Source organism: Augochlora pura, chromosome 11, assembly GCF_028453695.1.
Source record: "Augochlora pura isolate Apur16 chromosome 11, APUR_v2.2.1, whole genome shotgun sequence".
Classification (NCBI taxonomy): domain Eukaryota; kingdom Metazoa; phylum Arthropoda; class Insecta; order Hymenoptera; family Halictidae; genus Augochlora; species Augochlora pura.
The window spans coordinates 963,898-987,890 of NC_135782.1; the positions used below are offsets into that span (position 1 = coordinate 963,898).

The 23,993-nt window shown below is 30.2% G+C and overlaps 7 protein-coding genes across 12 annotated transcripts; 2 read left to right on the forward strand and 5 right to left on the reverse strand.

The window, feature by feature from the left end:
• Positions 1-38: 38 nt before the first annotated feature.
• Positions 39-1,904, reverse strand: Polr1c (RNA polymerase I and III subunit C). The gene is made up of 7 exons (XM_078195141.1): positions 1,776-1,904; positions 1,648-1,707; positions 1,357-1,547; positions 1,090-1,274; positions 795-983; positions 449-697; positions 39-377 (listed from the first exon to the last, which is right to left on the reverse strand). The coding sequence occupies exons 1-7, from the start codon at positions 1,827-1,829 to the stop codon at positions 262-264; spliced, it is 1,044 nt and encodes a 347-aa protein (XP_078051267.1). The 5' UTR covers positions 1,830-1,904; the 3' UTR covers positions 39-261.
• A 312-nt stretch (positions 1,905-2,216) lies between these two features.
• Atpsyngamma (ATP synthase, gamma subunit) lies at positions 2,217-4,719 on the reverse strand. The gene is made up of 3 exons (XM_078195144.1): positions 4,569-4,719; positions 2,915-3,464; positions 2,217-2,818 (listed from the first exon to the last, which is right to left on the reverse strand). Exons 2-3 carry the CDS (start codon positions 3,442-3,444, stop codon positions 2,452-2,454), a joined length of 897 nt encoding a protein of 298 aa, XP_078051270.1. The 5' UTR covers positions 3,445-3,464; positions 4,569-4,719; the 3' UTR covers positions 2,217-2,451.
• Positions 4,720-5,175: 456 nt separating this feature from the next.
• Jagn (jagunal) lies at positions 5,176-6,735 on the reverse strand. Of its 4 annotated transcripts, none has more exons than XM_078195151.1 (6): positions 6,585-6,735; positions 6,299-6,492; positions 6,086-6,217; positions 5,758-5,899; positions 5,482-5,697; positions 5,176-5,393 (listed from the first exon to the last, which is right to left on the reverse strand). In XM_078195151.1, exons 3-6 carry the CDS (start codon positions 6,175-6,177, stop codon positions 5,265-5,267), a joined length of 579 nt encoding a protein of 192 aa, XP_078051277.1. In that variant the 5' UTR covers positions 6,178-6,217; positions 6,299-6,492; positions 6,585-6,735; the 3' UTR covers positions 5,176-5,264. The 4 variants fall into 4 exon arrangements, with proteins under 4 accessions (XP_078051277.1, XP_078051276.1, XP_078051274.1 ...); XM_078195150.1 differs by having other exon boundaries at positions 6,086-6,238; positions 6,585-6,734; XM_078195148.1 differs by having other exon boundaries at positions 6,295-6,492; positions 6,585-6,734.
• On the forward strand, positions 6,389-8,691 carry Trmt61 (tRNA methyltransferase 61). 2 transcript variants are annotated; one of them, XM_078195142.1, is made up of 6 exons: positions 6,389-6,612; positions 6,743-7,044; positions 7,110-7,468; positions 7,692-7,964; positions 8,120-8,289; positions 8,518-8,691. In XM_078195142.1, exons 3-6 carry the CDS (start codon positions 7,114-7,116, stop codon positions 8,689-8,691), a joined length of 972 nt encoding a protein of 323 aa, XP_078051268.1. In that variant the 5' UTR covers positions 6,389-6,612; positions 6,743-7,044; positions 7,110-7,113. The 2 variants fall into 2 exon arrangements, with proteins under 2 accessions (XP_078051268.1, XP_078051269.1); XM_078195143.1 differs by lacking the exon at positions 6,389-6,612 and having other exon boundaries at positions 6,741-7,044.
• Positions 7,966-11,207, reverse strand: LOC144477394 (tubulin gamma-2 chain). The gene is made up of 8 exons (XM_078195140.1): positions 11,061-11,207; positions 10,530-10,732; positions 10,277-10,423; positions 10,067-10,203; positions 9,806-10,000; positions 9,445-9,719; positions 9,195-9,376; positions 7,966-9,052 (listed from the first exon to the last, which is right to left on the reverse strand). Exons 1-8 carry the CDS (start codon positions 11,107-11,109, stop codon positions 8,849-8,851), a joined length of 1,392 nt encoding a protein of 463 aa, XP_078051266.1. The 5' UTR covers positions 11,110-11,207; the 3' UTR covers positions 7,966-8,848.
• A 126-nt stretch (positions 11,208-11,333) lies between these two features.
• Brf (Brf RNA polymerase III subunit) lies at positions 11,334-23,907 on the forward strand. 2 transcript variants are annotated; one of them, XM_078194714.1, is made up of 15 exons: positions 11,334-11,469; positions 12,265-12,478; positions 12,564-12,648; positions 12,747-12,883; positions 13,038-13,142; positions 21,235-21,384; positions 21,487-21,580; positions 21,662-21,794; positions 21,888-21,984; positions 22,117-22,272; positions 22,347-22,423; positions 22,555-22,792; positions 22,876-23,047; positions 23,166-23,347; positions 23,431-23,907. In XM_078194714.1, the coding sequence occupies exons 2-15, from the start codon at positions 12,265-12,267 to the stop codon at positions 23,574-23,576; spliced, it is 1,986 nt and encodes a 661-aa protein (XP_078050840.1). In that variant the 5' UTR covers positions 11,334-11,469; the 3' UTR covers positions 23,577-23,907. The 2 variants fall into 2 exon arrangements, with proteins under 2 accessions (XP_078050840.1, XP_078050839.1); XM_078194713.1 differs by lacking the exon at positions 11,334-11,469 and adding an exon at positions 11,658-11,905.
• Lute (BTB/POZ domain containing protein 3 lute) lies at positions 13,546-20,410 on the reverse strand. The gene is made up of 7 exons (XM_078194715.1): positions 20,184-20,410; positions 18,272-18,553; positions 18,050-18,197; positions 17,744-17,960; positions 16,265-16,451; positions 16,020-16,198; positions 13,546-15,947 (listed from the first exon to the last, which is right to left on the reverse strand). The coding sequence occupies exons 1-7, from the start codon at positions 20,278-20,280 to the stop codon at positions 15,483-15,485; spliced, it is 1,575 nt and encodes a 524-aa protein (XP_078050841.1). The 5' UTR covers positions 20,281-20,410; the 3' UTR covers positions 13,546-15,482.
• Positions 23,908-23,993: the final 86 nt, after the last annotated feature.

Genomic DNA, 23,993 nt, shown 5'->3' on the forward strand with positions numbered 1-23,993 from the left:
GTATAAAGTATAGGCGGATCCTTATATAAAATACAATTTTTCCTCTTCAACGTCACGCAGTTTGGGGGACAGCGCGTTACTAGAAGGGTTATAAAAAGATTGTCTTTATTCTGATTAGTTAACGATTCGCTCCTGACATATCAATGTTTTTTTAAAAAGAACAAAATACAATGATAGGGATAATAAATAAGCAAGAAAATATTCACGTAAACCCAATCTGTCTCAAACAATCGGTTTCCAACATTCTGAAATAATGCATATTTATTGACTAATATTTTCAAGCTCTTCCAAAAACGTTTTACATTTTCCCTTAAGAACTTTTACACTTTCTACGAATAACACAGCCGGTGGTAAAGTTCCCACAGATTCGATAGTAACTATAATAAAATAATGTTGTTAATTATATGTTGAATATACATTGTACGCAATATATAAAGATATTACTTACAAATTACATGATTTCGTACTCTACTTAAGCGGACACGCGACTTAAGATCGTAATGTTGAAATACATTCCTGGAACAGCTATCATAACGGGGATTTTTTACTCGAGCTTCCCGCAAATTTGGATTACCTGACTTATGTTCAACTACTTCGATAACTCCAACGCTGAAACAACTTTTTAAACGATCTGCCATTTCACCTCTAATTGGCCTTAATAATCGTATTGCTGGCAGTAACCTATACGATGCTGTAGCTAAATATAAAAGAAAATAATACAATCACTTGTATATTTAAACACGTTTTGAAAGCAGACACCAGCTGTTATATGTTTTGTGAATGTTTTAGCTTACCAACGGGTGAAAATTTAGCATGATCTTTTCCAATTCCTTTCACTGCATGCATAAAGGCATGGATTTCTTGACCAGGCCGCATTTTGCATACTAAAATGTCGTTCTCTAAAACACCTAATTGATCTGAACCTTGAGGATAAAGTTCTGCTTGACGTCCAATTGGGACCCATTTAATATCTTTACTATAAACTAAAAAGAAACAGCTATATTATCTGCTATAATCTAATACATTTACATAGTTTGACAGAACAACATAATTAATAAAAATTTTATACTTTATGCATCATCGGTATACCGTTACTATTTTTGTAGACATCAATTGTTCTTTTTGCGTCTTTTGGACCTTGAGAGTTCCAAGTACATGCAATTTTAAGTTCATATCTCAACGTGTCTTGGTCACTGACTTCATCTTCATCTTTAGCGGTAGAAGAAGGATATTCAAATAATCTAGGATCTGCTCGAAGCGGTATAAGGCCTAATCTTTAACATTGTACAATAAAATGTTTTACATAAAAAAACATGCCATGGAATATTATGTAAATATAAATTTTTATTCCGTTACCTGTGAGCAAGGACTTCATCTTGAATTAAACTGGTGTTATTTAGAATATATACTTTTTCTATAGCCATGGTAGGTACTTCACTTAAAAGAACTCTACGAAATGCATTAGCAAAACCAACCGGATAACCAATTAAATCGAATTCTAACTCGCGCCCATCTTCAGATTCTCTGACAACCTGTATTTTGAATTCCTGAAAATAATACGGTCGAATTATTAGTTAAACGATAAACTATATAACATTGCACGCTAAGAGATGCCAAATTGTTGTAAATAATAATTAAAAATTTTACCCTTTTGTAATTTTGTAAATTCCAGTCTTTTTGTGGTATATAATTTGTATAGTCGGATGCCTAAAAAATAATACATTATCAATTTTTTACGCAAACATGCATACGTGAAATATGTTTTTTATTCTTACGTTAAAGGCGCCATATTCGCGAAGAAGAACATGTACTTTTCGACATTCTTCCATAATTAATATTTGTTATGATCTTCAGGTTACATTTATAAACGTCGCAGAAACGCACGTGGTAATACCACGGACGAGGTATAGGACTAGACTTGACACTCAATGTATTATTTTGTGACCCAATATATTTTTGGAACTGTCGATAATTTTGTCGATCAGTTTGAATATTTTGTCACTAGGTTTAGTGGCGCTATACTAGCTATTTAAAGTAGCGCGGCAAATTTAAAGTGTACGATCACAATTTATGTTTAAGAAATGTACATTATCTCATCAAGTGTATCATTTATAACATATCCGTATTCTCGTGAGAATATTTTAACTTTTACGAGCTTAAATTAAAGCTAGGGGTTTTGTACTGGTACTACACGAGATCTAATCAAACACTGTAACTTGACGGAATTATTTATTTCGCTTGGCAGTTTTATCCAGAACATTAAGAAATACAGTATTTCTGTAGTGCTTGAATGACTTACTTTTTATTCGGATTTATAAATATTACCGCACTTATACAGTTGACGTTGACTTACTGTACGATAAGCACAGCCGGTCTCAACATAATAGCATTCATTTGATCTACATGCCACAACTATAGTGCATTAATTTTATTAAAAAATTTTTACAATATTTAATCCAATGCAGCAGCACCAGAAATGATTTCAATCAATTCCCTTGTAATTACAGCTTGTCGAGTACGATTGAACGTTAAAGTTAATTTATCTATCATCTCGCCTGCATTTTTGCTAGCATTGTCCATGGCTGTCATGCGGCTAGACTGTTCGCTGCAGGCACCTTCCTTCATGGCATAGAACAACAAAGATGCCAGAGAAAATTCTAAATAGCTTTGAATCACCTCTTCATCAAGGGAATCGTACACAGACAACTTGGGTGCTGTGACTACCGAATTCTTGTCAAAAAGAGGTAACTGGTCAACAGAATATGATACTACTGACTTAAATCGATTGTAGACAATGCGCCCAGAACCGAAGGTATACCTTTAAATAATAAATCAACATTATATATTATATATATATATTAAAAGAAGGAGCTAAAAAATCATACATTAATAGAATTGTTAGTGTTATACTTACTCGCTATTCATAATTTCAGCTGCTACTCTAGCAGCATCATTAAATGTAGGCGGTTTGCGGCCAACCTCGGACGCGACGAATAAGATATTACCAGCAAACAAACGCGACAAAATTGCCCTTGATTTATCCCCAATGCATACAATCTTTGTATTTTCTCGCTCTTTCGGGTCCGCTAATAAAGCATCCCTAATGTTACGTGAAACTCCAGTGTGTACAGCGCCGCACAAACCTCGGTCGCTTGTTACTGCTATAACAAGTTTCTTAGGCTCGTCCGCAGGTGCCTCGATTCCTGCTTGCTCGTAAAAGGCTTTTGTACCAACACCAAGCGGACGAGCTTGTTTCAAATCACGTTCTGCTCTACTGTATTTAGCAGCGGAAACCATCTTCATTGATTGTGTAATTTTTTGAATGTTTTTTACAGACTTTAATCTTATAGAAATAGCTTTGAGAGTAGCCATATTACGCTGTTGTTGTTGCTGCTGCTGTTGTGCAGCAATTCGCAGAATGGTACCCATATGATTGGAGAACATTTTGATGTTGGTTAGTGTCCCTGTGAATTATTACATAATAGAAATTAGTACGGTCTATACGAATCATATAAATTGGTTTATTACTAAGAAATTATTTCATATTCAAATAAAATAATTGGTATTACAGACACAAAATTATTTAAATAAATATACTTGACATTAATTGGTATTTTCACCTAGCAAAAATTTAAACAACTCAAAGACATAAATTACTGAATATAATATTTAAAATACAATTTACAAACTATCCTTTTATATATTTGCAATTTATTTTTACCAACAGAAAATACATTTTTTTTGCAACTATCTAACTTATTATTATTATAATTTCAATATTAAACATTAAATTTCTCAACTTTAAGAAGTCACTGTCTACCTTATACTATCTTCTAGAATTATGATATCTTAGTACAGCAATACAATATTTTATATACAGTAAATAGAAGCTGCAGAAATATTAAACTATAGAAACAACATAATATAACAAATTCTACAGGATATAAATCTCCAACAAAGTGTAAAAGTATATTGTATATTTTGACTTACCAATACATTGATTCATGTTTTAAAAAATAAAAGAATAAATTATATAAACGGTATACAAAACACACGTTAAATATTATGTATAATTTATAAGAATTAAAATAATTTTAACTTTAAATAATAAAAATATTTTATTATTTAATGAAAACATACTGAATCATATAATCTGTTGTCTACTCGACGAAAGTTAAAATGTTAACAAATAAATGTTAAAATATTAACAAATTATTAACTTATTTCTAACATTTGTTAATGTCAAAGAGAACACATGTACATAACTTAATAATTCTCTACAATAATTATCATACATTAAAAATGTATGAACTGAGAATCAACAACAATAAAATAAAATATAATTGAATACGATGATGTTAAAACTATACTGACAAACCAAGAATAAAGGAACATAAGTCATTTTTTAAGTCAATGCAATATTATCTCTTTTATATAATCACAAATGGACACCATTTATGCTTACTATAACACCTTCCTATTCAGTATAGTACGTACGACAAAAGTACGACAGTTCATTTATATTTTTAACCTTTTATATACGTATTATTGTGATGAATTAAACTCACCGCACAACTTAGAACAATAAGAGAAAATTCAGAAAGCCGTATCAATTGCCAGACAACTGGTTACAGGTACAGGACAGGGACACGAAGTCCCACAGAAGTACGTAAGATCTTCATAGACTGTGTAACACATGCTGGTTCCATGAGAGACGATCAATAGGCCATCTATTCGTATAGTACATATTTTTAAATACTAGGGAATTTTTGTGTGCTGGTTATTTCAGTTTGACAAGTTGCGAATAATTTTTTCAAAATTGCAAATTTCTTAATTAATTAGAATTTCAAATGTAAATATTTAATGCGTTTTGTATAATAAACGATTGTATTTAAAAGTTTATACATAATTTTTTAATAATATAAAATGAAAGTTTTTAATGACTTAAAATTTCAATGTTATTGAAATTTTAGTGATATGATATGGTAATTGATTTATTTTGAACAATGGATTTTCTTTATACAAGAAAAAACTTTAACACATGTCAATAATTCATGTATAATTATGTAATATACTATATATATATTTATATATACATATATATATAATATTATACACATTTATTCACATATTAACAGTAATGCTTTCATAATTTTCATCTTTCCAAAACCCATGTATATGAATCATTCTTTATTACAAATAAAAATATGTATGTTCAACAATATTCACAGATATGCTTCAATTTCTATTAAGTTTCTGTTTTATTAGTCAGCTTTTTTAGTTCCCCGTGTCTTCCAAGCTACTAAAAGATTCCAAGAGAAGTATAAAGAAAATGTATGAACCTGAGAGGCCAACAATATAAACGCATACCACAATAAACCGTATGGTAGGTCCTAAAAAAATTGAATTTTTATAAATGTTACAAATATTTTATACAAACATACGCAATGTTCATATAATGTCACTACTTATCTGACATACCTGCCACAAGTGTATCTCTTCAGATTTACCAATAGTCAGATATTTCCATACATCTTTGAAATAATATGCAACCGCATACAAAAGTGGACCATATCCTAATAAAATGATGCCTATCATGTACTGTCGTAATGTTTTAACTCCGTTTCTTTTGACAGCAGATAACGCGAGGAAACTTAACATCAAGCTTGAGCACCATATGTATTCCCACCACAGAGGCTATAGCGGAAAGTTTCATTATGGCATTTCAATTGAAATTGAAAATATTTCAGTATTTACCTGAGGTACTTGTAATTCTTCGATCTCTAAAATAAATACATCCAGATGGTCTAAAATATCAGCGGATAACTTGGCAAGCATAACGAAGAAAAGAAGATAGTGAAAAAATATACAATATTTCAGTCTTGATTTATTTGTTGCGCTAAAAGTAAGATACATTTAATCCTAGTTATACGTAAATAACGGGCATGTAACGATTTATTCATAATTATTTATTTATTATCTAGAAAATAAAAGTCTTTGTGTCTGATATAGTTTCGAACCGATAGAAAATAGATCTCAATTTTAAAAAAAAGAAGATTACGTTAATTTACTTTACATTAATTACCTGACTTGGTAGTGACCAGCAATTTTTTGTCTATGATTAAAATCACTTCCATCTGTGCCCAAAGCCTGGGACAGCGTAACTTTTGAAGCCATATTTCGAAATTATCTTGAATGAGACGTCGAAACCGCTTGCCTAATTTAGTGGCAAAAAATTCTATACAAACAATTTTGGAACAGTAATTTTGGATAAATTATTTGGTACTTCATTACCAACTATTTAACTATTTTTAAACTTTCGGAACCCCTGTTGGTGGCCTCATGGGTCACGGCTCCTTGTAAATGTGTCACTTTTCGTTAAGTCAAATTTTCATTTGTCAGAAATCGGGACCGAGTCTCGTATACGTAACTGTTCATTTTCATTTCAGTTGTTTATGTACGTCTCTAATTTGCCGTGTGGTCGTTTTATTTCTTTAAAAATAACTTGTATTAAGTAATAAATAACATATTTATTAATAAATTGATCGAGACTGTCGTGTCACTATAAATTTCGATCACCTTACCCGCGGCTTATTCCTATGTGTTCATACTGTACGTATGTAATATAAACTTTTGTTAGAATACAAAATGTTATATACGTAAATTGTATTGATTTAATTTTTTGCTCTTTTATTCTTTGTTATCTTTAATAGTAGAATTTTTTTTTGCATAATATACATAGCTGTGTACACGGGAATTCAATATGTATCAACATCGAGTGTTCATTGATGACGACCAATGACGATTACTATCCGTGTAACCACGTGTGTTGAATGCTTTGTAACCTACGAATAGAACAATTTGAAATTTTGTTCTATTCATGCAAAGCAATATGATATTGTAATAGAATAATGTGGATTATTAAATATGGTTTATGTTTGTTACTGTAGTGAATATTACTTACATTAAATTGAAAATAATATATTCATAAAACAACGACGAATTAAATTCAATTCGACAGTTATAATTGTAGTAAGAGATAAGGTAATATAAGATATTTTTTAAACATTATATAAATATATAACATAATGTATAATTTTCTGTTTTAGTAACATGAGTTTTAATAAAGTTAAAGATACTATAGAAGAAGGAGATGTAGTAGTTTTATATTTAGGACCTACCAATATGCATTCTCTAGAAATAAGACCACAAATTCAGAATAAAAAGGGCAATATGGTTGATAATATCTTTCAAACGACGTATGGAGCTCTTAAAGTTATATCGCTTGTCGGGCAAAAATATGGAACTAAAGTACAACTATCGCGTGGATGGGCATACGTATTACAACCGACACCAGAACTTTGGACATTAACAGTCCCCCACAGAACACAAATTTTATATAGCCCTGATATAAGTCTTATTATATATTTAATGAATTTGACACCAGGAAGCATAGTCATTGAAACAGGTTTTAAGCATAATTATATTATTTTATACATGCTGTTTTTCAAGTAAACATTTATGTTACAATGGTCTAATACATTTTTATATAAAACTGGAATTTATTGAGATTCATAAAGTACAATATATAGGTTTATCTCAATTTTTGGTTTGCTTGAAAGTTAATTGTAATTTGAATATTTTTCCCTGTACATACTATTTATTTCTTCATATGTTTCTCTTTATTATAGGTACAGGTAGTGGTTCTCTTTCACATGCGCTTACACGCTCGATTCGTCCTCATGGACATCTTTATACATTTGATTTTCATGAACAACGTGTAAATATTGCAAATACAGAGTTCAATAGACATGGACTCAGTGATTTTGTAACAGTAAGTCATAGAGATGTATGTTTAGAGGGGTTTGGCGAAGAATTAAACCATAAAGTAGACGCGATATTTTTGGACCTTCCGCATCCTTGGTTGGCAATTGATCATACCTTGAATGCTTTAAAAAAATCAGGTAGAAATGAATTTTTCAATTTATTTTACAAGTATCTCTTGTTACATAGAATTAATATAATCGAAGTAATAACAATAACTGTAATACTGTGACATGAATGGGTATATAATTTTCTTAAGATCTTAAGTAAAACTACAAAATTATTTAATTTTTAGGTGGAAAACTTTGCTCCTTTTCACCTTGTATCGAACAAGTTCAGCGTACATGTATAAAATTATCAACAATGGGGTTCATTGAATTAAATACGTACGAGTGTCTGCAAAGAGAAGTAAATGTGCAGTACAGAAATCTTTCTACACTGGATTTAGAATGTTTGAAACACGAGGTGGGTCAAGTAAATATAATGTACACTATCAGTATAGTTTTAATAATAGTAAGTAGATGGAATACGTTTTGACAGAACATTATTTTTTATTATTTAACTTTGTAGAAAAATATTGTGTAATTATCATGATACTATAAATGGCACGTGCTTTTAGGTTTATTTTTTTTTTTTTAAATATTATAACATAAGCTTTGAACTAATAATATCAACTTTTAAACTATATTCCAGCATATAAATGAAGATATGACACAGCAAAGTAAAAATGAAAGGCACAATCAAACAAAGCTTCTTACTGTAACACATGCACACTCTCTACCTGGTCATACAGGGTTTATTACAATTGCTACGCTGCCTCCGTCTTATGCACGGAAGTCCGAAATAAATTTAGAATCTGTAGACTGATTAAGTTCTAAATTATGGCAAAAAATCACAGATTGCTCATTACCTATATCAGATCAAAATTACGAGATTTCAGGTCAGTATATTCAGCATGAAAATGATTGATAATGAAAAAGCGCTCTGAAAGTAAAGAATTCTTCGTATATCTTATTAAAATATTTTATGTCTCTACTTTGTTCGGATTCCAAGATAAATAATCGACTCTTGTAGCAGCTTCATATTCTTTCACTAAGTATTCAACGACTTCTCTTGAATTGTCTAACTCGTCCAAATTATCTTCAAACATTTTTTCTTTGCGAAACTGCTCTAAAAATGCTTCCCGTTTTCGTAACTTGTCATATTGTTGTAAGGCACGATCAAATAACTGAAACAAAATATTGTTTAATATAACAATGTAAAAAGATCAATTATTTATAATATATAACATTTTTATATACACGAAAATCGATATGTTTACTATACATTTCTATATCAAAATATTTTTACTACAAGGACAACGAACTTACGGATGATATGTTAGTATGATTGGCTAACATTAAGCCTGATACTCTATGAGTACTCTGTATATAAGGAGATTTCCTTGATAAAGCTACTTGTATGCTAGCAGGACCCCAAGGTATAAATTGTGCGAGCTTTCGTTCTCTTATTCTTTGTAATGACTTATGTACTTGTGTTGGATCTACTTCACCCTGTGAAGAATCATGTAATTATAATGTCATATTTATTTAAATCATTTTATTAAATTATTGATACTTTCCTGGATAATATTTAAGATAGATATGTAACAATGAGATGCGTTTCTATCTAATGCTGTGGAAACCATCATATTTTTTGGTTGCAGCAAACGTCTCATAACATCTAACACTGAAGTTTTCCATACTGTAGCTCCTTTTCCATATTGAATTGGTTGACTACTAACTTCTCGATCCGCAGTGAGCGGAGTATAACCAGTCATAAGAAAATGCAATCGTGGTGTCGGGATTAATGGAGCAATTAAGCCCACTAAATCATTGTTCATGTACGAAGGATACCTAATATTGACGAGACATTATTTGGTTAAAAATAGAATGATCTTTCTAGTTATTATACTTTTCAATTGAATCAATTTATACTTTACCGAAGCGTAGCGGTGCTAACAGACATTATCGTAGAAACAAGTTGATTTATTTGCGTGAAACTTGGATTTTGAATATGGAGCCTATCTGTTGCTATTCTGTTAAGTGCAGTATTGTCTAAAACAACAACGCAATCAGCACATTGTGTCAATCTCTTCAATGTTAGCAGAGAATTATATGGTTGTACTACCACATCACTAAAAAATAACAACATAATTCATTTTATAATCTACTCTGTTAATATTTCCCTTTATGAAGTATACCTTATTTCATCCTGATTTGGGAACACACTGTAGGTTTCAATTAATTTTTTTGGATATCTGTCTGCCAGAGATTCAAGTATGAATGAACCCATACCTGAACCTGTACCACCTGCTATGGAATGACACAAAACGAATCCCTGCAAATATGCGCAATTGTCAAAAAAGATTTCACATTGTATTGCTGTTTTAAATTGAGATATTTAATCATACCTCCAAACTGTCGCTCCCATCAGCTTCTCTATCTAAAATATCAAAAATTTCTTCCTGAAGTTTCTCTCCTTGATGATAACCCGATGCCCAATTATTTCCGGCACCACCTCCATGTTTCGATAAATAAATATTCTCTGGATTGTACAGCTTATAAAAAAATAACTTGAATGTTAATCAAATATTTGTAATAAAGTATTCATGAAATATGTAAAGAGAAATGTGGAAATTGATCGAATGTCCTGTCCAATAATACCTTAGAAAATGGAGAATTCATTATTGTATGAATTACTCTAGGTTCTAAATCTAATAATACTGCTCTTGGTATATAATGTTCATCATCTGATTGATAAAAAAATACATCCTTCCTATCGGTTCCTTCTGTCGCATAATCTTCTAAAATACCTTCTGGACTGATACCATGTTCTGCACATAATTTCTTCCAAAATTCAAATCCAACTGAAAAATATTAAAAAATCAACTTAATGCATAATTCATAAAATATACGTCATGTAATATAAATTTGCTATAGTAATTGGGAGTTAAGTGATTTTTTTTTTAGAAATCACAAAACATGATTATTATAATAAATTATATGAATAAGTATATTTAAGTAGGAATCTACAGTACTGCAATAAGATAAATTTTGATATATAATATCTTTAATACAAGTCAAGGAAATTATTTGATATAATGAAAATTTTCATAACCGAAAATCCAATCTCAAAGACATCACAACAAAACAAAGTTAAAACTGATATTTTAATACAGAAATTCTGTTACTTACTTTGGTTGCCGCATTGGCCTAGTTGCAAAGTAATCATTTCACAAGGCATCTTGACTTTATTATTTTATTTTAATTTTACGCGGGATGGACTGTCGATTTAATTGAAATTTCAGCTTTTTATAATCTCTTAGGAATAAATGTAGCGGATAATAGAGAGGATACGTATTGTGTGGTGTGTGTCAATGTAACAGTGTTTCTTTAATTAATCGCCAGGTGGCTAATAGTAATTAAATCCGCATGCGCCAGCTGTCTAGATTTTTGAAATAAATAACGTAGAGCTTTACGTTTAAAAACTTATTAATTATGGCTGCTATTTTATACAGTTTTATTGTATGCAACGCTGTGTAGATTAATTTCGTATTAGTATTGAAATTTTAAAAAACGAAGGCGTTAAATTTAAATTGAAAAGGTACATTATTAAATTTTTATTTTATCCTATACATTTTCAATAAAAGAGTAAATTTAAATTATAAATTTCGAAACTCAAAAGAGTGGTATTTACGTAGTTGAATACTAGTTTAATTCAAGTTATATACACACAAACACTGGGTATAGAACACTTACACACATGTTCCCTATGCCTACCAACATCTCATGTTTGCTGCAACCAGCTGCAACAATATGTAGTTTAAATTTAACCTCTCAAATGCATTCTGTCTAATAAATACCGTAATCTAATTTATATTGCATTTATACAGTATAATATTATTTAAAACATAATATAATAAAATACGGTGAATACTATACGATATCTATTAGATATGATAATTTAAGTAACAATCATAATAATAATCCCAGTGGTGATTTTATATATACGAAACGTCAAAAAATATAATATTGCGAAGGTAAGTCGTCGATGATTATTAATTTGTCATGCTGTGCTTTAATAAATCCGGTATTCGCGTATGTAAATTTAAAGAGATTAAAGAAAATTAATTTAATACTCGTGCACATACCAAAGATATATGTACGTTCAATTATTGGAGCAATTGTCGGAATACAAATTATAACTTACTTTTTTTTTTACAAAATGATTATTTTTTACTTACTTCATCGGCGAGTAATCTGTATAAAATGAATTTAATTAAACTTTGTAAATTTATTTAAACGTTGAATAATAATCGATAGTGAAAAATAAATATAATATGCTGGGTTGCATATTTTATTGTAAGTACTATATCAGTTATGTATTGTCATTCGATAGATGTCTGGAAACAAGTGCAGAAACTGTGGGTCCACGGACATTGAAACCGATCCATCCAGAGGAGATGCGGTCTGTACAGAATGTGGTTTTGTATTGGAGGATCAACTTATTGTCAGCGAAACTGCATTTAAAGAAACACCATCTGGAAATATGATGGTGCTTGGTCAATTTGTTGCGAGTGACAGTACTGGTGGAGCTACAGGTTTCGGAGCAGGTAAACAATTTTTGATAATCGTACGAAAGAAAAATGTTAATCTATGTAAAAAAAGCACTAAAATATTAATTGTATTTTTATGTAGCATATCATGTGAATGGAAAAGAATCAAGGGGAATAACATTACAGAATGCACGAAAAGGAATTACTCATTTGTGTATGCAGTTACGGTAAATAATGTTCTTTTTTCTAATGTTAAAAAAATAAACTCGACTCTTTTGCAGTTTTCTTCTTTAGCAAAAGTTGTATACATTTTTTTTTATTCCAGTTTGAACCAGCATTGCATCGACACATCCATGAATTTTTATAAAATGGCGTTGAATCAACATTTAACCAGAGGAAGGAAACAAGCACACAATCATGCAGCTTGTGTCTATATTACTTGCCGTACCGAGGGCACTGCACGTATCCTTTTAATTTTTAAAAACACTAACAAAGTAAAGCATCTAAAAATTTTTGTGCTACAATTTTTAGAGTATATCCCCTAATATAATTTTCTAATTTAAAATTTAACATAATCAACTAAAAATGTAATATTACTTCTTAACTAATTGATCAGATATGCTTATTGACATCAGTGATGTTCTACAAATTTGTGTGTATGAATTGGGACGCACATATCTACGATTTACTCAAGCTCTGTGCATCAATATACCTTCTGCAGGTGAGCATCCAATATATTTTTGCATGTGCATGATGAGTAATTAGTTTGGCTATTGCTTCCTCTTATTCATATTTTTTTATTAATGCGCTTAAAATTAAATAAAAAATATAAAATTGTAAACTGGATCGTTTCGATTCAAGCAAATGTGCTGTAGGACTGTGTTAGCTGATTATAGCTTAAGTACATATCTGATTAGCTTAAATTGTACCAAAAAGTACAGTACTAAAAGTACCTTAAAGTTACAGGTTTTGCTCAGGTTTGTTTATTTTAAATTACTAAAGTATTAATAATTAACATGTTTCCAAATGATAAATATAATTTCGTTGATGCTACTGTTTGAAGGAGTACGATTTATTGCACAGGAATTAGTGGTGTGCGAGAAAATGTTAATATTGTTCCCATATGAGATTCTTATATTCATTTATTGCTTTCCTGATAACGGTTTTGTATCTTACATCATACCGTTACAAATGTTTTACTGTAATATCTATCATTAAATAATTGTTTAACTATTACAATGCAAGGCATAAAACTAAATTTATTGTTTATCTCTAGCGACTATGTTAATGTCAGATAAATATAGTTTGATATATATGTAAAATTTTGCTTCGAAGTAATAATTTAAAATTATTTTTCTGCTAGTAGAGTGCCAATCCTGAACCAGTTATAGGGAAGTGCTTTTAAAATTTAATCGTCTTTTCTTCTGTTCTCACTGGCTGGATACTCTAACAGTAGGAAGGCATTCTTTTGTACATTTTATTATTATTGGTATCATAGTTCATTGTACTTTCTAAATACTATTGGCTATCTTGCAATGTAAACTTTGGTGCCAAATTTTAATGGCTCTGCTGAATATAGTATGATTTTCATTAAAAAGTAAAATTACGAAGAATTCTTAATTCATTAATACATATGCACTTATTTTTTAAATTTTACTGAAGTGTTTGACATATGTTTATATGACCTGTAATAAACCATGAAATCAGATGATTATGATTGAAATCTCGTAAAATATTCATATATAATGTTGTTATGACATTTTTCCTAATATTCTACATTTAAAAGTTAAATGTTATCTTCTTTAATTTATTCTATATTACCATTTGCGATACGCGTATATAATTGAGAATTACATGAAATGAAATATTTAAATATTTCTGTTAAAAATTAAAAAGTTAAAAAAAAGTAAAGTATATTTCTCTTATAATACTTTTATACTGAAATAGTAAAAAATGGTAAAGTAACATATTCTACAAAAACACGAATATTGTTTTGCAGAGGCAGTTTCAATCATGATAAATTCCTAAATAATATTTTACACTATCTGAAATACATCGTCCCCTATATTAGCAAACTCGATATATTCTACTGAATGAAATGACAATATACACTGTTCACTTAAAACTTTTTAAAGTCATAAATTTAACAATTAGTGACTGAAAATATTATTAATATTTGGTGATTAAAATTAATTATATGCTGTTTAAGGTTACTTAATCACTACTTATTTCTTCATACTACTATTCAACAATGATACCAAAGACAGTAAATGTTTCCTCAAGTAACACTTTTAAACTTTTCCCTTCATTTTGTATCAATTCAAAGACCACTTTTATATTTCTGCCTTCTTAGATGTCTAACGGAAGTTCTTATATATTTTATTTATTTCTTATTTACAAATGATTTTTAAGTATAAAAAAAAACAATGCTTTATCACATAAAGTTGAACAAAGAAGAAGAGTACACACACACTCTCTCTCTCTCTCTCTCTCTCTCTTTCTCTCTCTTTTATAAATGTCAGTTATTTATATGAGTTTAAATTTTATTTCAAATGAATAATCGATACTTCAATATTCTTTTGCTGGAAGAATAATAGCAAATTCTTCAAAAGCACATGGTGTTTGTTACTGTGACATAGTTTTTCTATTACTATTTGGAGATATGACAGTGTAAAAATCAATTTTTATACACGTTTATAGCTGTCTTTCGTGAAAATATATATATATATATATTTTTTAAATCGTTTTGTAGGTATAGTAAAAAAGTTTGTTTCTCGTGAGATTCAGATTTAAAAAATAAACTGACAATAAAACGGAGTTGTAATTCAAGAACAATTATTTAGTGAGAAAATTATTATTAGTCTATACAAACTATTCAATATAAAAAAAGATGGTAAATTTTAGATGTAAATATTTTGAAATTTTTAGAGCGCATCTATTATACAACTTTTTGTGAACTTGAAAGTAATCTTTAAAATAATTATTTTATAGAGCCCTGAAAAATATCAAGGTACATTTCATAAACCATTAATTAAACCATTATTTCTGTAGCATACTTCCGTCAGTCATCAACTGGAGGTCCATAAAAAATTAACTCAGGTATTTGTCCTCCCTGCACCCCTGTACCATTCGTGCTTTCCGAACTGCATTGAAATTGAAAGTTCACATTACCAACTGTTATTTCTGACATGCCTTCCTGACCAAAATAGCTTAACTCTCCCCCATCTAATATCACACTAGCTGTATAAAAGCATTCCGGTTCGATTTGTATTGGATTTTCGAAATATACGTGGAACGTATTACTTGAACCGTCAGAGAAAAATTTAGTACTATTCTCTGACAAAACGCAACCCAATCGTTTTAGTTCGATTCTAATATTGTAATCCGCAGCACCAGATGAGCTTCCATACAGTCCGAAACCAACAACAAAAATCCTTTTATCGACACTAAATTGTATCGAATCACACCGTCCTCTGTAACGCCATTGGTTTGACCTGTACGCACATGACTGAAACCTGTGACACACCTGTAAATAGAAAATTAATTATCTTCGTTTTAGAAAAATATTTTCTTTTTATATTTGTTTCCGAAAATTTACCTGAGTCTTTAAACCTTGTCGCGGTTTAATGGGAAAGCAAAGTTGAGGTTTATTACTAGCAGTGAAATGCAGAAAGACGTCAATTGTTTCTTGTTGCGTTAAGATTCCAGTTTGTGCAGCACTATTAGCAAATTCTTCCAAATTCATGGCAGGAAGTCTAATTAAATACAGAGCAGATCCTAGAATTGGAAATGGAAATAGTCACGCTACTTTTATGTTTTAAAAATACCTACAACAATATTTACCTAGCAACCTTCTTTGATTCGCCGCCGAGGGTTCAAGTTCTTGCCTAATACATTCTGCTGTAGCCCATTGCAGAGCAGCATCCCATATATGAATTTCTTTACAATTTAATGTTTCCCGAGACAGTACAGATTCAAGAGTATGTATATCAATATCCACAAAACCATCTGACCTTAGTGCCATTTCTGCCTAAATAATATCACGTTTTTTTACTTAGAATAATTATTTTTAAATTCACATGCATTTTCTAATTTTAAATTTTTTTTTAGCAAAAAAAAGATGTTTAAAACTCTTTCAACAAATCCAAATTTGAGCAACACATTTTTAAAACTTTATAACAAAATACAATTATGAATTTCTTTGTAGTATACTATACATGAAACATATACGAGGTACTACTGTATTCTGTGTTAAAAATGATTCCAAATTATCATATGTAACTACTATGTATGGATCATAAAAAATAAATAATGTAGAACAAAATATAACTGAAATGATTCAATCAAAACTCTCATTAATTTGAACATTATTATATTTTCTACAAAAAATCTTTATTATATTGTACACATATCATTTAAAAATAGAAAAATTGAGAAACATATTTTACATGAATATATTAAAAACTGTGACTGTGTTGTGTAAAAATTGATTTTAACACTTTCAAATGTATTTGATTTTGATTACAATTCATAGATTTCAAGATTGCAAATCAATTATGTATTAATAGCAGTATAAAGTAATTGTAATTTTATATACGATTAAATAATTTATATAAAAAATGTAGGATACATCTCTAACTCTCACTATTTATAAAATTGTATATCTTTCATAACTTACTATTTCTTAATTAAAAGAGATTTATCTAGATCTAAAGTAGAGGCAGCATAACTGAGTAAAATTTTTGAAACAATTCTTTAATCAATATTTTAATAAATTTTATATAAATTACTGAAGTATTTCTATTTGCAACGTAAAATTAAAAAATATCGTTATTATTTGTATGTTTAACTTGTCACTGCATTAACATTATGTGGTATTCTTTGAAAATTTTTATAATCAATTTTACTATGTTCATACTCCTCTGCAAAATTGTCTTCATAAGTTATATTCTGTGTCACTTCAATTTCTAATTTATTATCTATAAAATGAGGCTCGCTTCGAGTTCGAAATAAAGAAAATGACAATCGCTTGTTACTAAATGATGAGAAACAATCATTTTCAGATAAACTGAGGCAATGTGGTACTACAGATGATCTATTATTCTTTATATTTATATAGCTACTATTATTTTTTTTCACTGTTTTACGAGTAAATTCATGATGAGATTCTTTTAGTCTTTTGTTTAGACAAATGTCTCCACAGGAGTAGAAACTTACAGTATGATCAGTATCGTCAGAGAATAAACTAGATTTAGTCCTTAATGTCATATCCAAATGATCGTTTAATGTAAAAGACTTTAGCATTTTTTGATTTAAACTTACTTGAGCATCTATTACCTCCCAGCAACGCTGCATGAGATCTGGTTCTTCAAATAAACGAGACTGGCTTAAAAGTAAACATGCATTCTTTGCTGTTAAACTTGTCTCTAAGTAATTAACACATGCCCTGGCAAGATGGGGGACTATGTACTTTTTAGCAACATAAAGCGTTGCTAGCACTGTATCTGCTTCTAATTGTACTTCATCGCAATACATATACCTGTTAGAAAAGAAAATCAAACAATTCTTTTAATTCAACATAGTCTTTGTATATCAAATGATAAATCGACGAGCGCAAAGATTATTTACCTTAATAATGCAAGAAAGGCAGCTGGCTCTACATCTGGTACTTCAATGTCTCTTTTATTCTCTGCTAGCCCACCGTAAAACATAGCATAAAATACAGAACTACCGGTAGCTAAAACGTACTTGTGTGCAGGGATAGTCTGAGTTTGGCCTATTAATAGTACAAAATGTTATTCGATTCCAAGCGATGGTGATATTTTCAAATGAATAGTTATTATTAATTACCTGGACTGCCTACAATAAATATAATATCAGCCATTAAATGGTTATTAAACATGGCAGCATTCCGTTCGCGTACGCTTGATTTTGTTGCTTGCCAATTAGGATCTAATGTACAGTCTTCAGGTGATGATAAAAGTAATTGAGTTATGGAGGATGATAAGGAAGACAGAGGTGATGCAGGAGCACTGAGAGGTTGGTTTATCGTTCCCTCGCGTTGAAGTACAATGGAAGAAGAAAGTGGGCTTGCTGTTGGTGGTGAATCGGATACAGTAATTGGTGACTCCGCTAAAACATAAATAATGTCAAAACATTGTACTCTGATACACACTTTTTCCTGTAATCATTTCTTTCAAATAACTTGAACTATGATAAATTATTTGTGTCATTAGATATTTATAACCATATTCATTGTGTATTTCAGAAATTTATAAATATACTCTCACTTCAAACAAAGTGAAAATTGCTTTGAGAACAAGAAAAAATTAAACCTTTTTAGAGCGAATTTATTATTATTATTATTGTTTGCAGTTTACATTGAAAGAGAAACATATGCATACAACATAATATTACTTATAAAAGTAAATTGTTTTATATTAGATAATGTTAGTTACATGTTTCAAGTTTATTTTTTTACATAATTTTATTAATCATTTATCCATATGAATCATCGATTATAAGACGAACAAAATACTGCATTAACTACATAATTGAGAAAAGTGGTATACTTTCCTCTAATAACAAGGAGGTTACACGAGCTGATACCATATTATTATACATTTCTTCTAATAAGTGCTGAATGCTTTTTTATGAATTTTTCTCTATTTAAGATCATTGAACTCTTTTATTTATTTATATCTTATTTCATCTGTGTTCGATTAAAGACATCGGAGAATTAATTTTCTCCCGACGATTTTCCTAACGCTATGAACGCACATCATCGGATTATTAAGTGTTTTACCGTTAGTGTACATTATTCCTTAGTTTTGACAATTGTTTTTAATAGAATCTTTTCGGTTCTATTACAACATAGTAAAAGATCGGTATCACTAAAGCTTCAGTGGGCCCCCCTCTTATTTTCGATCCTTACAACTACAAGTTAAACCTATACACATATGCATGTACGCGCATCTTGCAAAACATTCTCTCATCCCAATAGTAAGACTTCGCAATGATACTGAGCTCGGTTTGTTCCGCTTTTGTTCGTGCAGTTTCGTAGTCGTTTCATGTACACGTGATGATGCATATGGCTAAATAAATACATATGCATATTCTTAGTTATTAATGAATGTACAATTTAAAAATTTTTTCATCTACTGATAAAAATGCTGATTTTTGTATTAACATTTATGTCTTCATGATATATATAAAATATTGTTATTTTATGAAAACTTAGTGCAAGAATAATTATGAAAAATTTAATGTCTATTATAAATGACATAAATATATATAAATCATTATTCTTAAATAAATATTAATTACTTTATTTTCTATGAATGTTAACTTGTAATCAATTTAGACTATACGTACATACGTGTATGTACTTTCGTGTGGCATTCTAACATCAAATATACAAGGGTTCAATGGAATTTATAATCGAATCAAATGTAATTAAGGGCTCTTTGGATATCGAACAATTTTTAAAAGATATGTTTAGTTAATTTTTCCATAGAAATGTAAAATTTATAAACATAACAGAAACCAATAAGCAAAGTAATATTTTCTATTGTTGAACGTTTTTCACACAAACACAGTATTAGAAGTGATCACGTTATATGAATATAATTAAACAGACTGACAAGGAAGGTTTGTGCCTTCCTCCTTCTGTTTTTCTCTCCCTTTATTTAATTCAATAAATGCCCCGACAGTGTTAAGATAAATATTACATGTTTATTTATATCAGTAATAAATGTCTCACCGTTTAACCATGGATTAGTCTGCTTGACTGTGACGTTATCCTGGAAGCGTTTCATCGGTTTCGTTGATATTTTTGAGTAAAGATTTGACATCGCCATCGTCACTTTTTAAACTTGTTAAACGTTTTTTTCTGAATCGAAGCACCAAACGATTTTGGATTTCAGTTACATGGGCGCCATGTCAGACGGGCGCTGGTTAGATAGTTCCGCACGTCGGTCGATAGACGACAACTTGGGACACGCGCGTCCATATATCGGGTGTACTCTTGATAAACCTTACACTGTCGTCTGCGCATGATTCTTCCCCAGCAAAAAAGACTGTCGTTCATGTAGACTGATTCAAGAATGATTTTAATATTTTTCTACGTACGAAACGATGCGATAGAATTTACCTATCGCCTATGTCATTTTATAGTCATGCAAAGGCCGTAATTTCTTAAATATAACGTTTTGAATTTTATGGGAGCGTTAACGATCGTAAGTATCGCACTTTTATCTTTGTCAATCCGAAGCCGGGGTGCATTCAACAGTGTATATACACTATTCTTTGTTTTGTCAGTATGTATCGTTAAGCTTGTTTCATCTCGGAATAGACTCTAAACTGAACGAGACAGAGAAAGATAGGCCCGCTTGAATGATTGATCCAATTTAGGTCGATCAGTTTAAATCAAACCAACCGATTCGATACGAGCCAGATTGCAACTCAAAGACAATATCTTGTCAGTTCAAATATTAGGGCTCGAACGTGCAAAGTACGATCGATTCTTTCTATTTATCCTGACCGGTACAAGATCGTCATTCTTTCACGAGTAACAGACTTCGTTATTTCCATGTAATCTTCCGTCGCTTACTCTCTTTACCCGATAATTTATACATGTATGTACCCATACGTTATTAGCTGTTTTCGCCCACCTGATTCGGCTGTAGGAAGATGGCCCCCTTTCCGGGGCATTAGCAGGATGCGATTTATTTATATTTATCATATATAACATTAATTTCCATAAAAAGATCTTCTTCCATCTTGCGGACATTTCAATGATTATTTTATTACAGATCCGTGTTTATACATCATGAGATTTGCAAATAAATTGGAATTTGGTGGAAAAACCCACGAAGTATCCATGACCGCTCTACGAGTTGTTCAAAGGATGAAAAGGGATAGTATTCACAGCGGACGGAAACCATCTGGACTGTGTGGAGCAGGTATAAATATTTATATTTACAGTAATTATGTTGATAAAATAAATAATATTGTAAGTTATTATATTTTATAAATTATTTTATATATTGTTTATTACGAAATAGCTCTGTTGATGGCTGCCCGATTACACGAATTCAACAGGTCCCCCACGGATCTTGTTAAAATTGTAAAAGTACACGAAACCACGTTACGGAAGAGGTAAAACAACTTTCAGTATATGTATTTTTTTTCGACCAATTTGCGACACATGTTTTATTCGTTTTTTACGTTTATATTTAGGCTTATAGAATTCGGCGATACTCCGTCTAGTGCATTGACCCTTGAAGAGTTTATGACCGTTGATTTGGAGGAGGAACAAGATCCACCAGCCTTCAAAGCCGCGAGAAAAAAGGATAGGGAGCGATTACAAAAAGTATACGCGAACATTTTTTTTTATTAATAAATGGACTACATTTAATGTTGGAATAATTTAAATGAAATGCTGATATACAATTCTCTTTTGCAGTTAGATAATATAGATACAGAGATAAATGAATTGCAAGCCGAAATTGATAAACATTTAGAAGATCATAATGTTGGACGATCAAAAAAGCGAAAGAATGGTAATCAATATCAGCTGTATCGTTTAGTGTATAATGATTAAGAAAAAAAATTATGAAAATATTTGTTTATTTATTTGAATTAAATTTTTAAAGAAATGTAATTAAATCAAATGAAAATTTGTTGCTTTTCAGTCGAATCTATAGAAAGAGAAGACACAGAACGATTCGTTCAAGAAAGTAATTTAGATGCAATTAAAAGTTATGTCGAGAATAACATTGACGATCCGGACAGTGAAAGTGGCGATTCAGGGATGAATAATAGTAACCGTAATTTTATTTCTGGTCTTGGTATGTAATAGAAGATTTACAATAAGATGCAATTTTTGTATGACAAAACTTGTAATTCCTGTCCTTGTTTTAAGGTCCAAATATTGCTTCCATAATATCAGCAACAGAGAGAGACGATGGAAGAGAACAAGGAAATCTAAGATTTAATACTGTGAGTAGGGAATTCTACATTGCAGTAATGATTTTTGTTAAAAGAACTAGTTTGAATGTTCTTAAAAATCGCTAAAAAATATAAGATTGTTATTGTGTCTATGAATATAGTGTTTTAATATACTATTTTAGAATTCTGGTGAAATCGACATAAGCGATTTTGATGATGATGAATTGGATATTTACATCATGTCGGAAAAGGAGGCGCATCTTAAGGATTCATTATGGAAGAAAGTGAATACTGTATATCTAACTAAACAAAAAGAAAAAGCGGAAAAGCGGCAGAAAGAAAAAGAAGAAGGTAAACCAGAAAAGAAAAAGCGGCGGACCACTAAACGTAATAAAAATCAGGCACCCGCAAATACTGCAGGTAATAACTAATTGGTGTATATACACGTATACCTATGATTAACAAGTATTCGTTTTTATTTAAATGATTACTTATTTTAATAGGAGAAGCGATAGAAAAAATGTTACAAGAAAAGAAAATTTCATCTAAAATTAATTATGATGTGTTAAAGAGTTTAAATGTTACTGTAAACTCGTCAAGCAAGGAGTTACAAAAAACTAAAGAAATTGGTCACGCCAAAAAAGAAATGGATAATGCCTCGAGTTCCAGTAAAAAGTTAGTATAACTTATACATAAAATTACAATAGTTATAATAGTGAAGTAACTTTTTCGTAGTATTTTCGATTGGCTTTCATATAATTATCAATTAAATAATTTCTTTTGTATAATACAGTCACGGGCTTCTTAATTCATTAAAATTGGAAGATAAAACCGTGACATCAACAGGAAGATCTCAATCAAGAAAATCATCTGAAATACCAGTGATGAAAAAAGAAAATGTACAAACACCTGTTGAATCACAAGCCGAAGTCGTAACGGAAACTGTACTTTCAAAAACAGAGATTTGCGATATGGGTAATTTTGTGTTTTTTACACTTATGCTATGAATTTATACTTTTTGCAAGAAATGTATTAAGGACATTATTTGTATAAATTAGATGAAACTGATGATTATATCGATGAGGATGCTGAAGCAGAAGCTGATGTCGATCCTACAGAGATGACTGTTGGACAAATGCTTGAACAGCATGGATCTGAAGAAGAAAATGACTATGGATATGGATATGAAGACGATGACTATTGAGTAGTTATAATTTTATAATCTATTTATTATGCATGTAATCTTATTAGTTCTTAATAAGTGAACTGCTGAATTTTATGCACCTATGGTATGTGCGGATTATTAAAATGCAAAATGACGTATAAATTAACGACATGATTTATTAGTATTTTTAATCTATGTTTACAATAAGATATCCTTTAGTCGACGAAGGAAACTTTCTTTTAATTGTTATTTCTGTGAATTGTATACAAGTTTGAAATTGTACAAAGATCCGCTTATTAATTAGACATGACTGCATTTTGTCATATATGTATTTACAAAAAAATGCATTTAATAAACATTATACACGATATCGATTCAGAAGATTTTACCAAATAAATCTGTGGCTTTGGTTTATTGTTGTATGTCCTCATTTTACTGAAAAAATCGTGCCGTACC

Bases quoted from the DNA above. Each gene is read 5' to 3' on its own strand.
- Lute (XM_078194715.1), bottom strand. From the start codon at position 20,280: ATGGCGATGTCAAATCTTTACTCAAAAATATCAACGAAACCGATGAAA. The intron at 17,961-18,049 runs GTAAATAATCTT...CTTTTCTAACAG, and splicing joins GCCTTTCTTGCATTATTAAG to GTATATGTATTGCGATGAAG. The intron at 16,199-16,264 runs GTAAATATTGTT...TTCCAATTCTAG, and splicing joins GAATCAAAGAAGGTTGCTAG to GATCTGCTCTGTATTTAATT.
- Atpsyngamma (XM_078195144.1), bottom strand. From the start codon at position 3,444: ATGTTCTCCAATCATATGGGTACCATTCTGCGAATTGCTGCACAACAG. The intron at 2,819-2,914 runs GTAAGTATAACA...TATTATTTAAAG, and splicing joins GCTGAAATTATGAATAGCGA to GTATACCTTCGGTTCTGGGC.
- Trmt61 (XM_078195142.1), top strand. From the start codon at position 7,114: ATGAGTTTTAATAAAGTTAAAGATACTATAGAAGAAGGAGATGTAGTA. The intron at 7,965-8,119 runs GTAGAAATGAAT...TTTAATTTTTAG, and splicing joins GAATGCTTTAAAAAAATCAG to GTGGAAAACTTTGCTCCTTT. The intron at 8,290-8,517 runs GTGGGTCAAGTA...ACTATATTCCAG, and splicing joins TAGAATGTTTGAAACACGAG to CATATAAATGAAGATATGAC.
- Brf (XM_078194714.1), top strand. From the start codon at position 12,265: ATGTCTGGAAACAAGTGCAGAAACTGTGGGTCCACGGACATTGAAACC. The intron at 21,985-22,116 runs GTAATCAATATC...GTTGCTTTTCAG, and splicing joins ATCAAAAAAGCGAAAGAATG to TCGAATCTATAGAAAGAGAA. The intron at 22,273-22,346 runs GTATGTAATAGA...CCTTGTTTTAAG, and splicing joins TAATTTTATTTCTGGTCTTG to GTCCAAATATTGCTTCCATA.
- Jagn (XM_078195151.1), bottom strand. From the start codon at position 6,177: ATGGCTTCAAAAGTTACGCTGTCCCAGGCTTTGGGCACAGATGGAAGT. The intron at 5,698-5,757 runs GTAAATACTGAA...TTTCCGCTATAG, and splicing joins AAGAATTACAAGTACCTCAG to CCTCTGTGGTGGGAATACAT. The intron at 5,394-5,481 runs GTATGTCAGATA...CAATTTTTTTAG, and splicing joins AAGAGATACACTTGTGGCAG to GACCTACCATACGGTTTATT.
- Polr1c (XM_078195141.1), bottom strand. From the start codon at position 1,829: ATGGAAGAATGTCGAAAAGTACATGTTCTTCTTCGCGAATATGGCGCC. The intron at 984-1,089 runs GTATACCGATGA...GTTTCTTTTTAG, and splicing joins TGTCTACAAAAATAGTAACG to TTTATAGTAAAGATATTAAA. The intron at 378-448 runs GTAAGTAATATC...ATTTTATTATAG, and splicing joins AGTACGAAATCATGTAATTT to TTACTATCGAATCTGTGGGA.
- LOC144477394 (XM_078195140.1), bottom strand. From the start codon at position 11,109: ATGCCTTGTGAAATGATTACTTTGCAACTAGGCCAATGCGGCAACCAA. The intron at 10,424-10,529 runs GTATTATTGGAC...TTTTTTTATAAG, and splicing joins TGAATTCTCCATTTTCTAAG to CTGTACAATCCAGAGAATAT. The intron at 9,053-9,194 runs GTAAGTTCGTTG...ATTTTGTTTCAG, and splicing joins ATCATACTAACATATCATCC to TTATTTGATCGTGCCTTACA.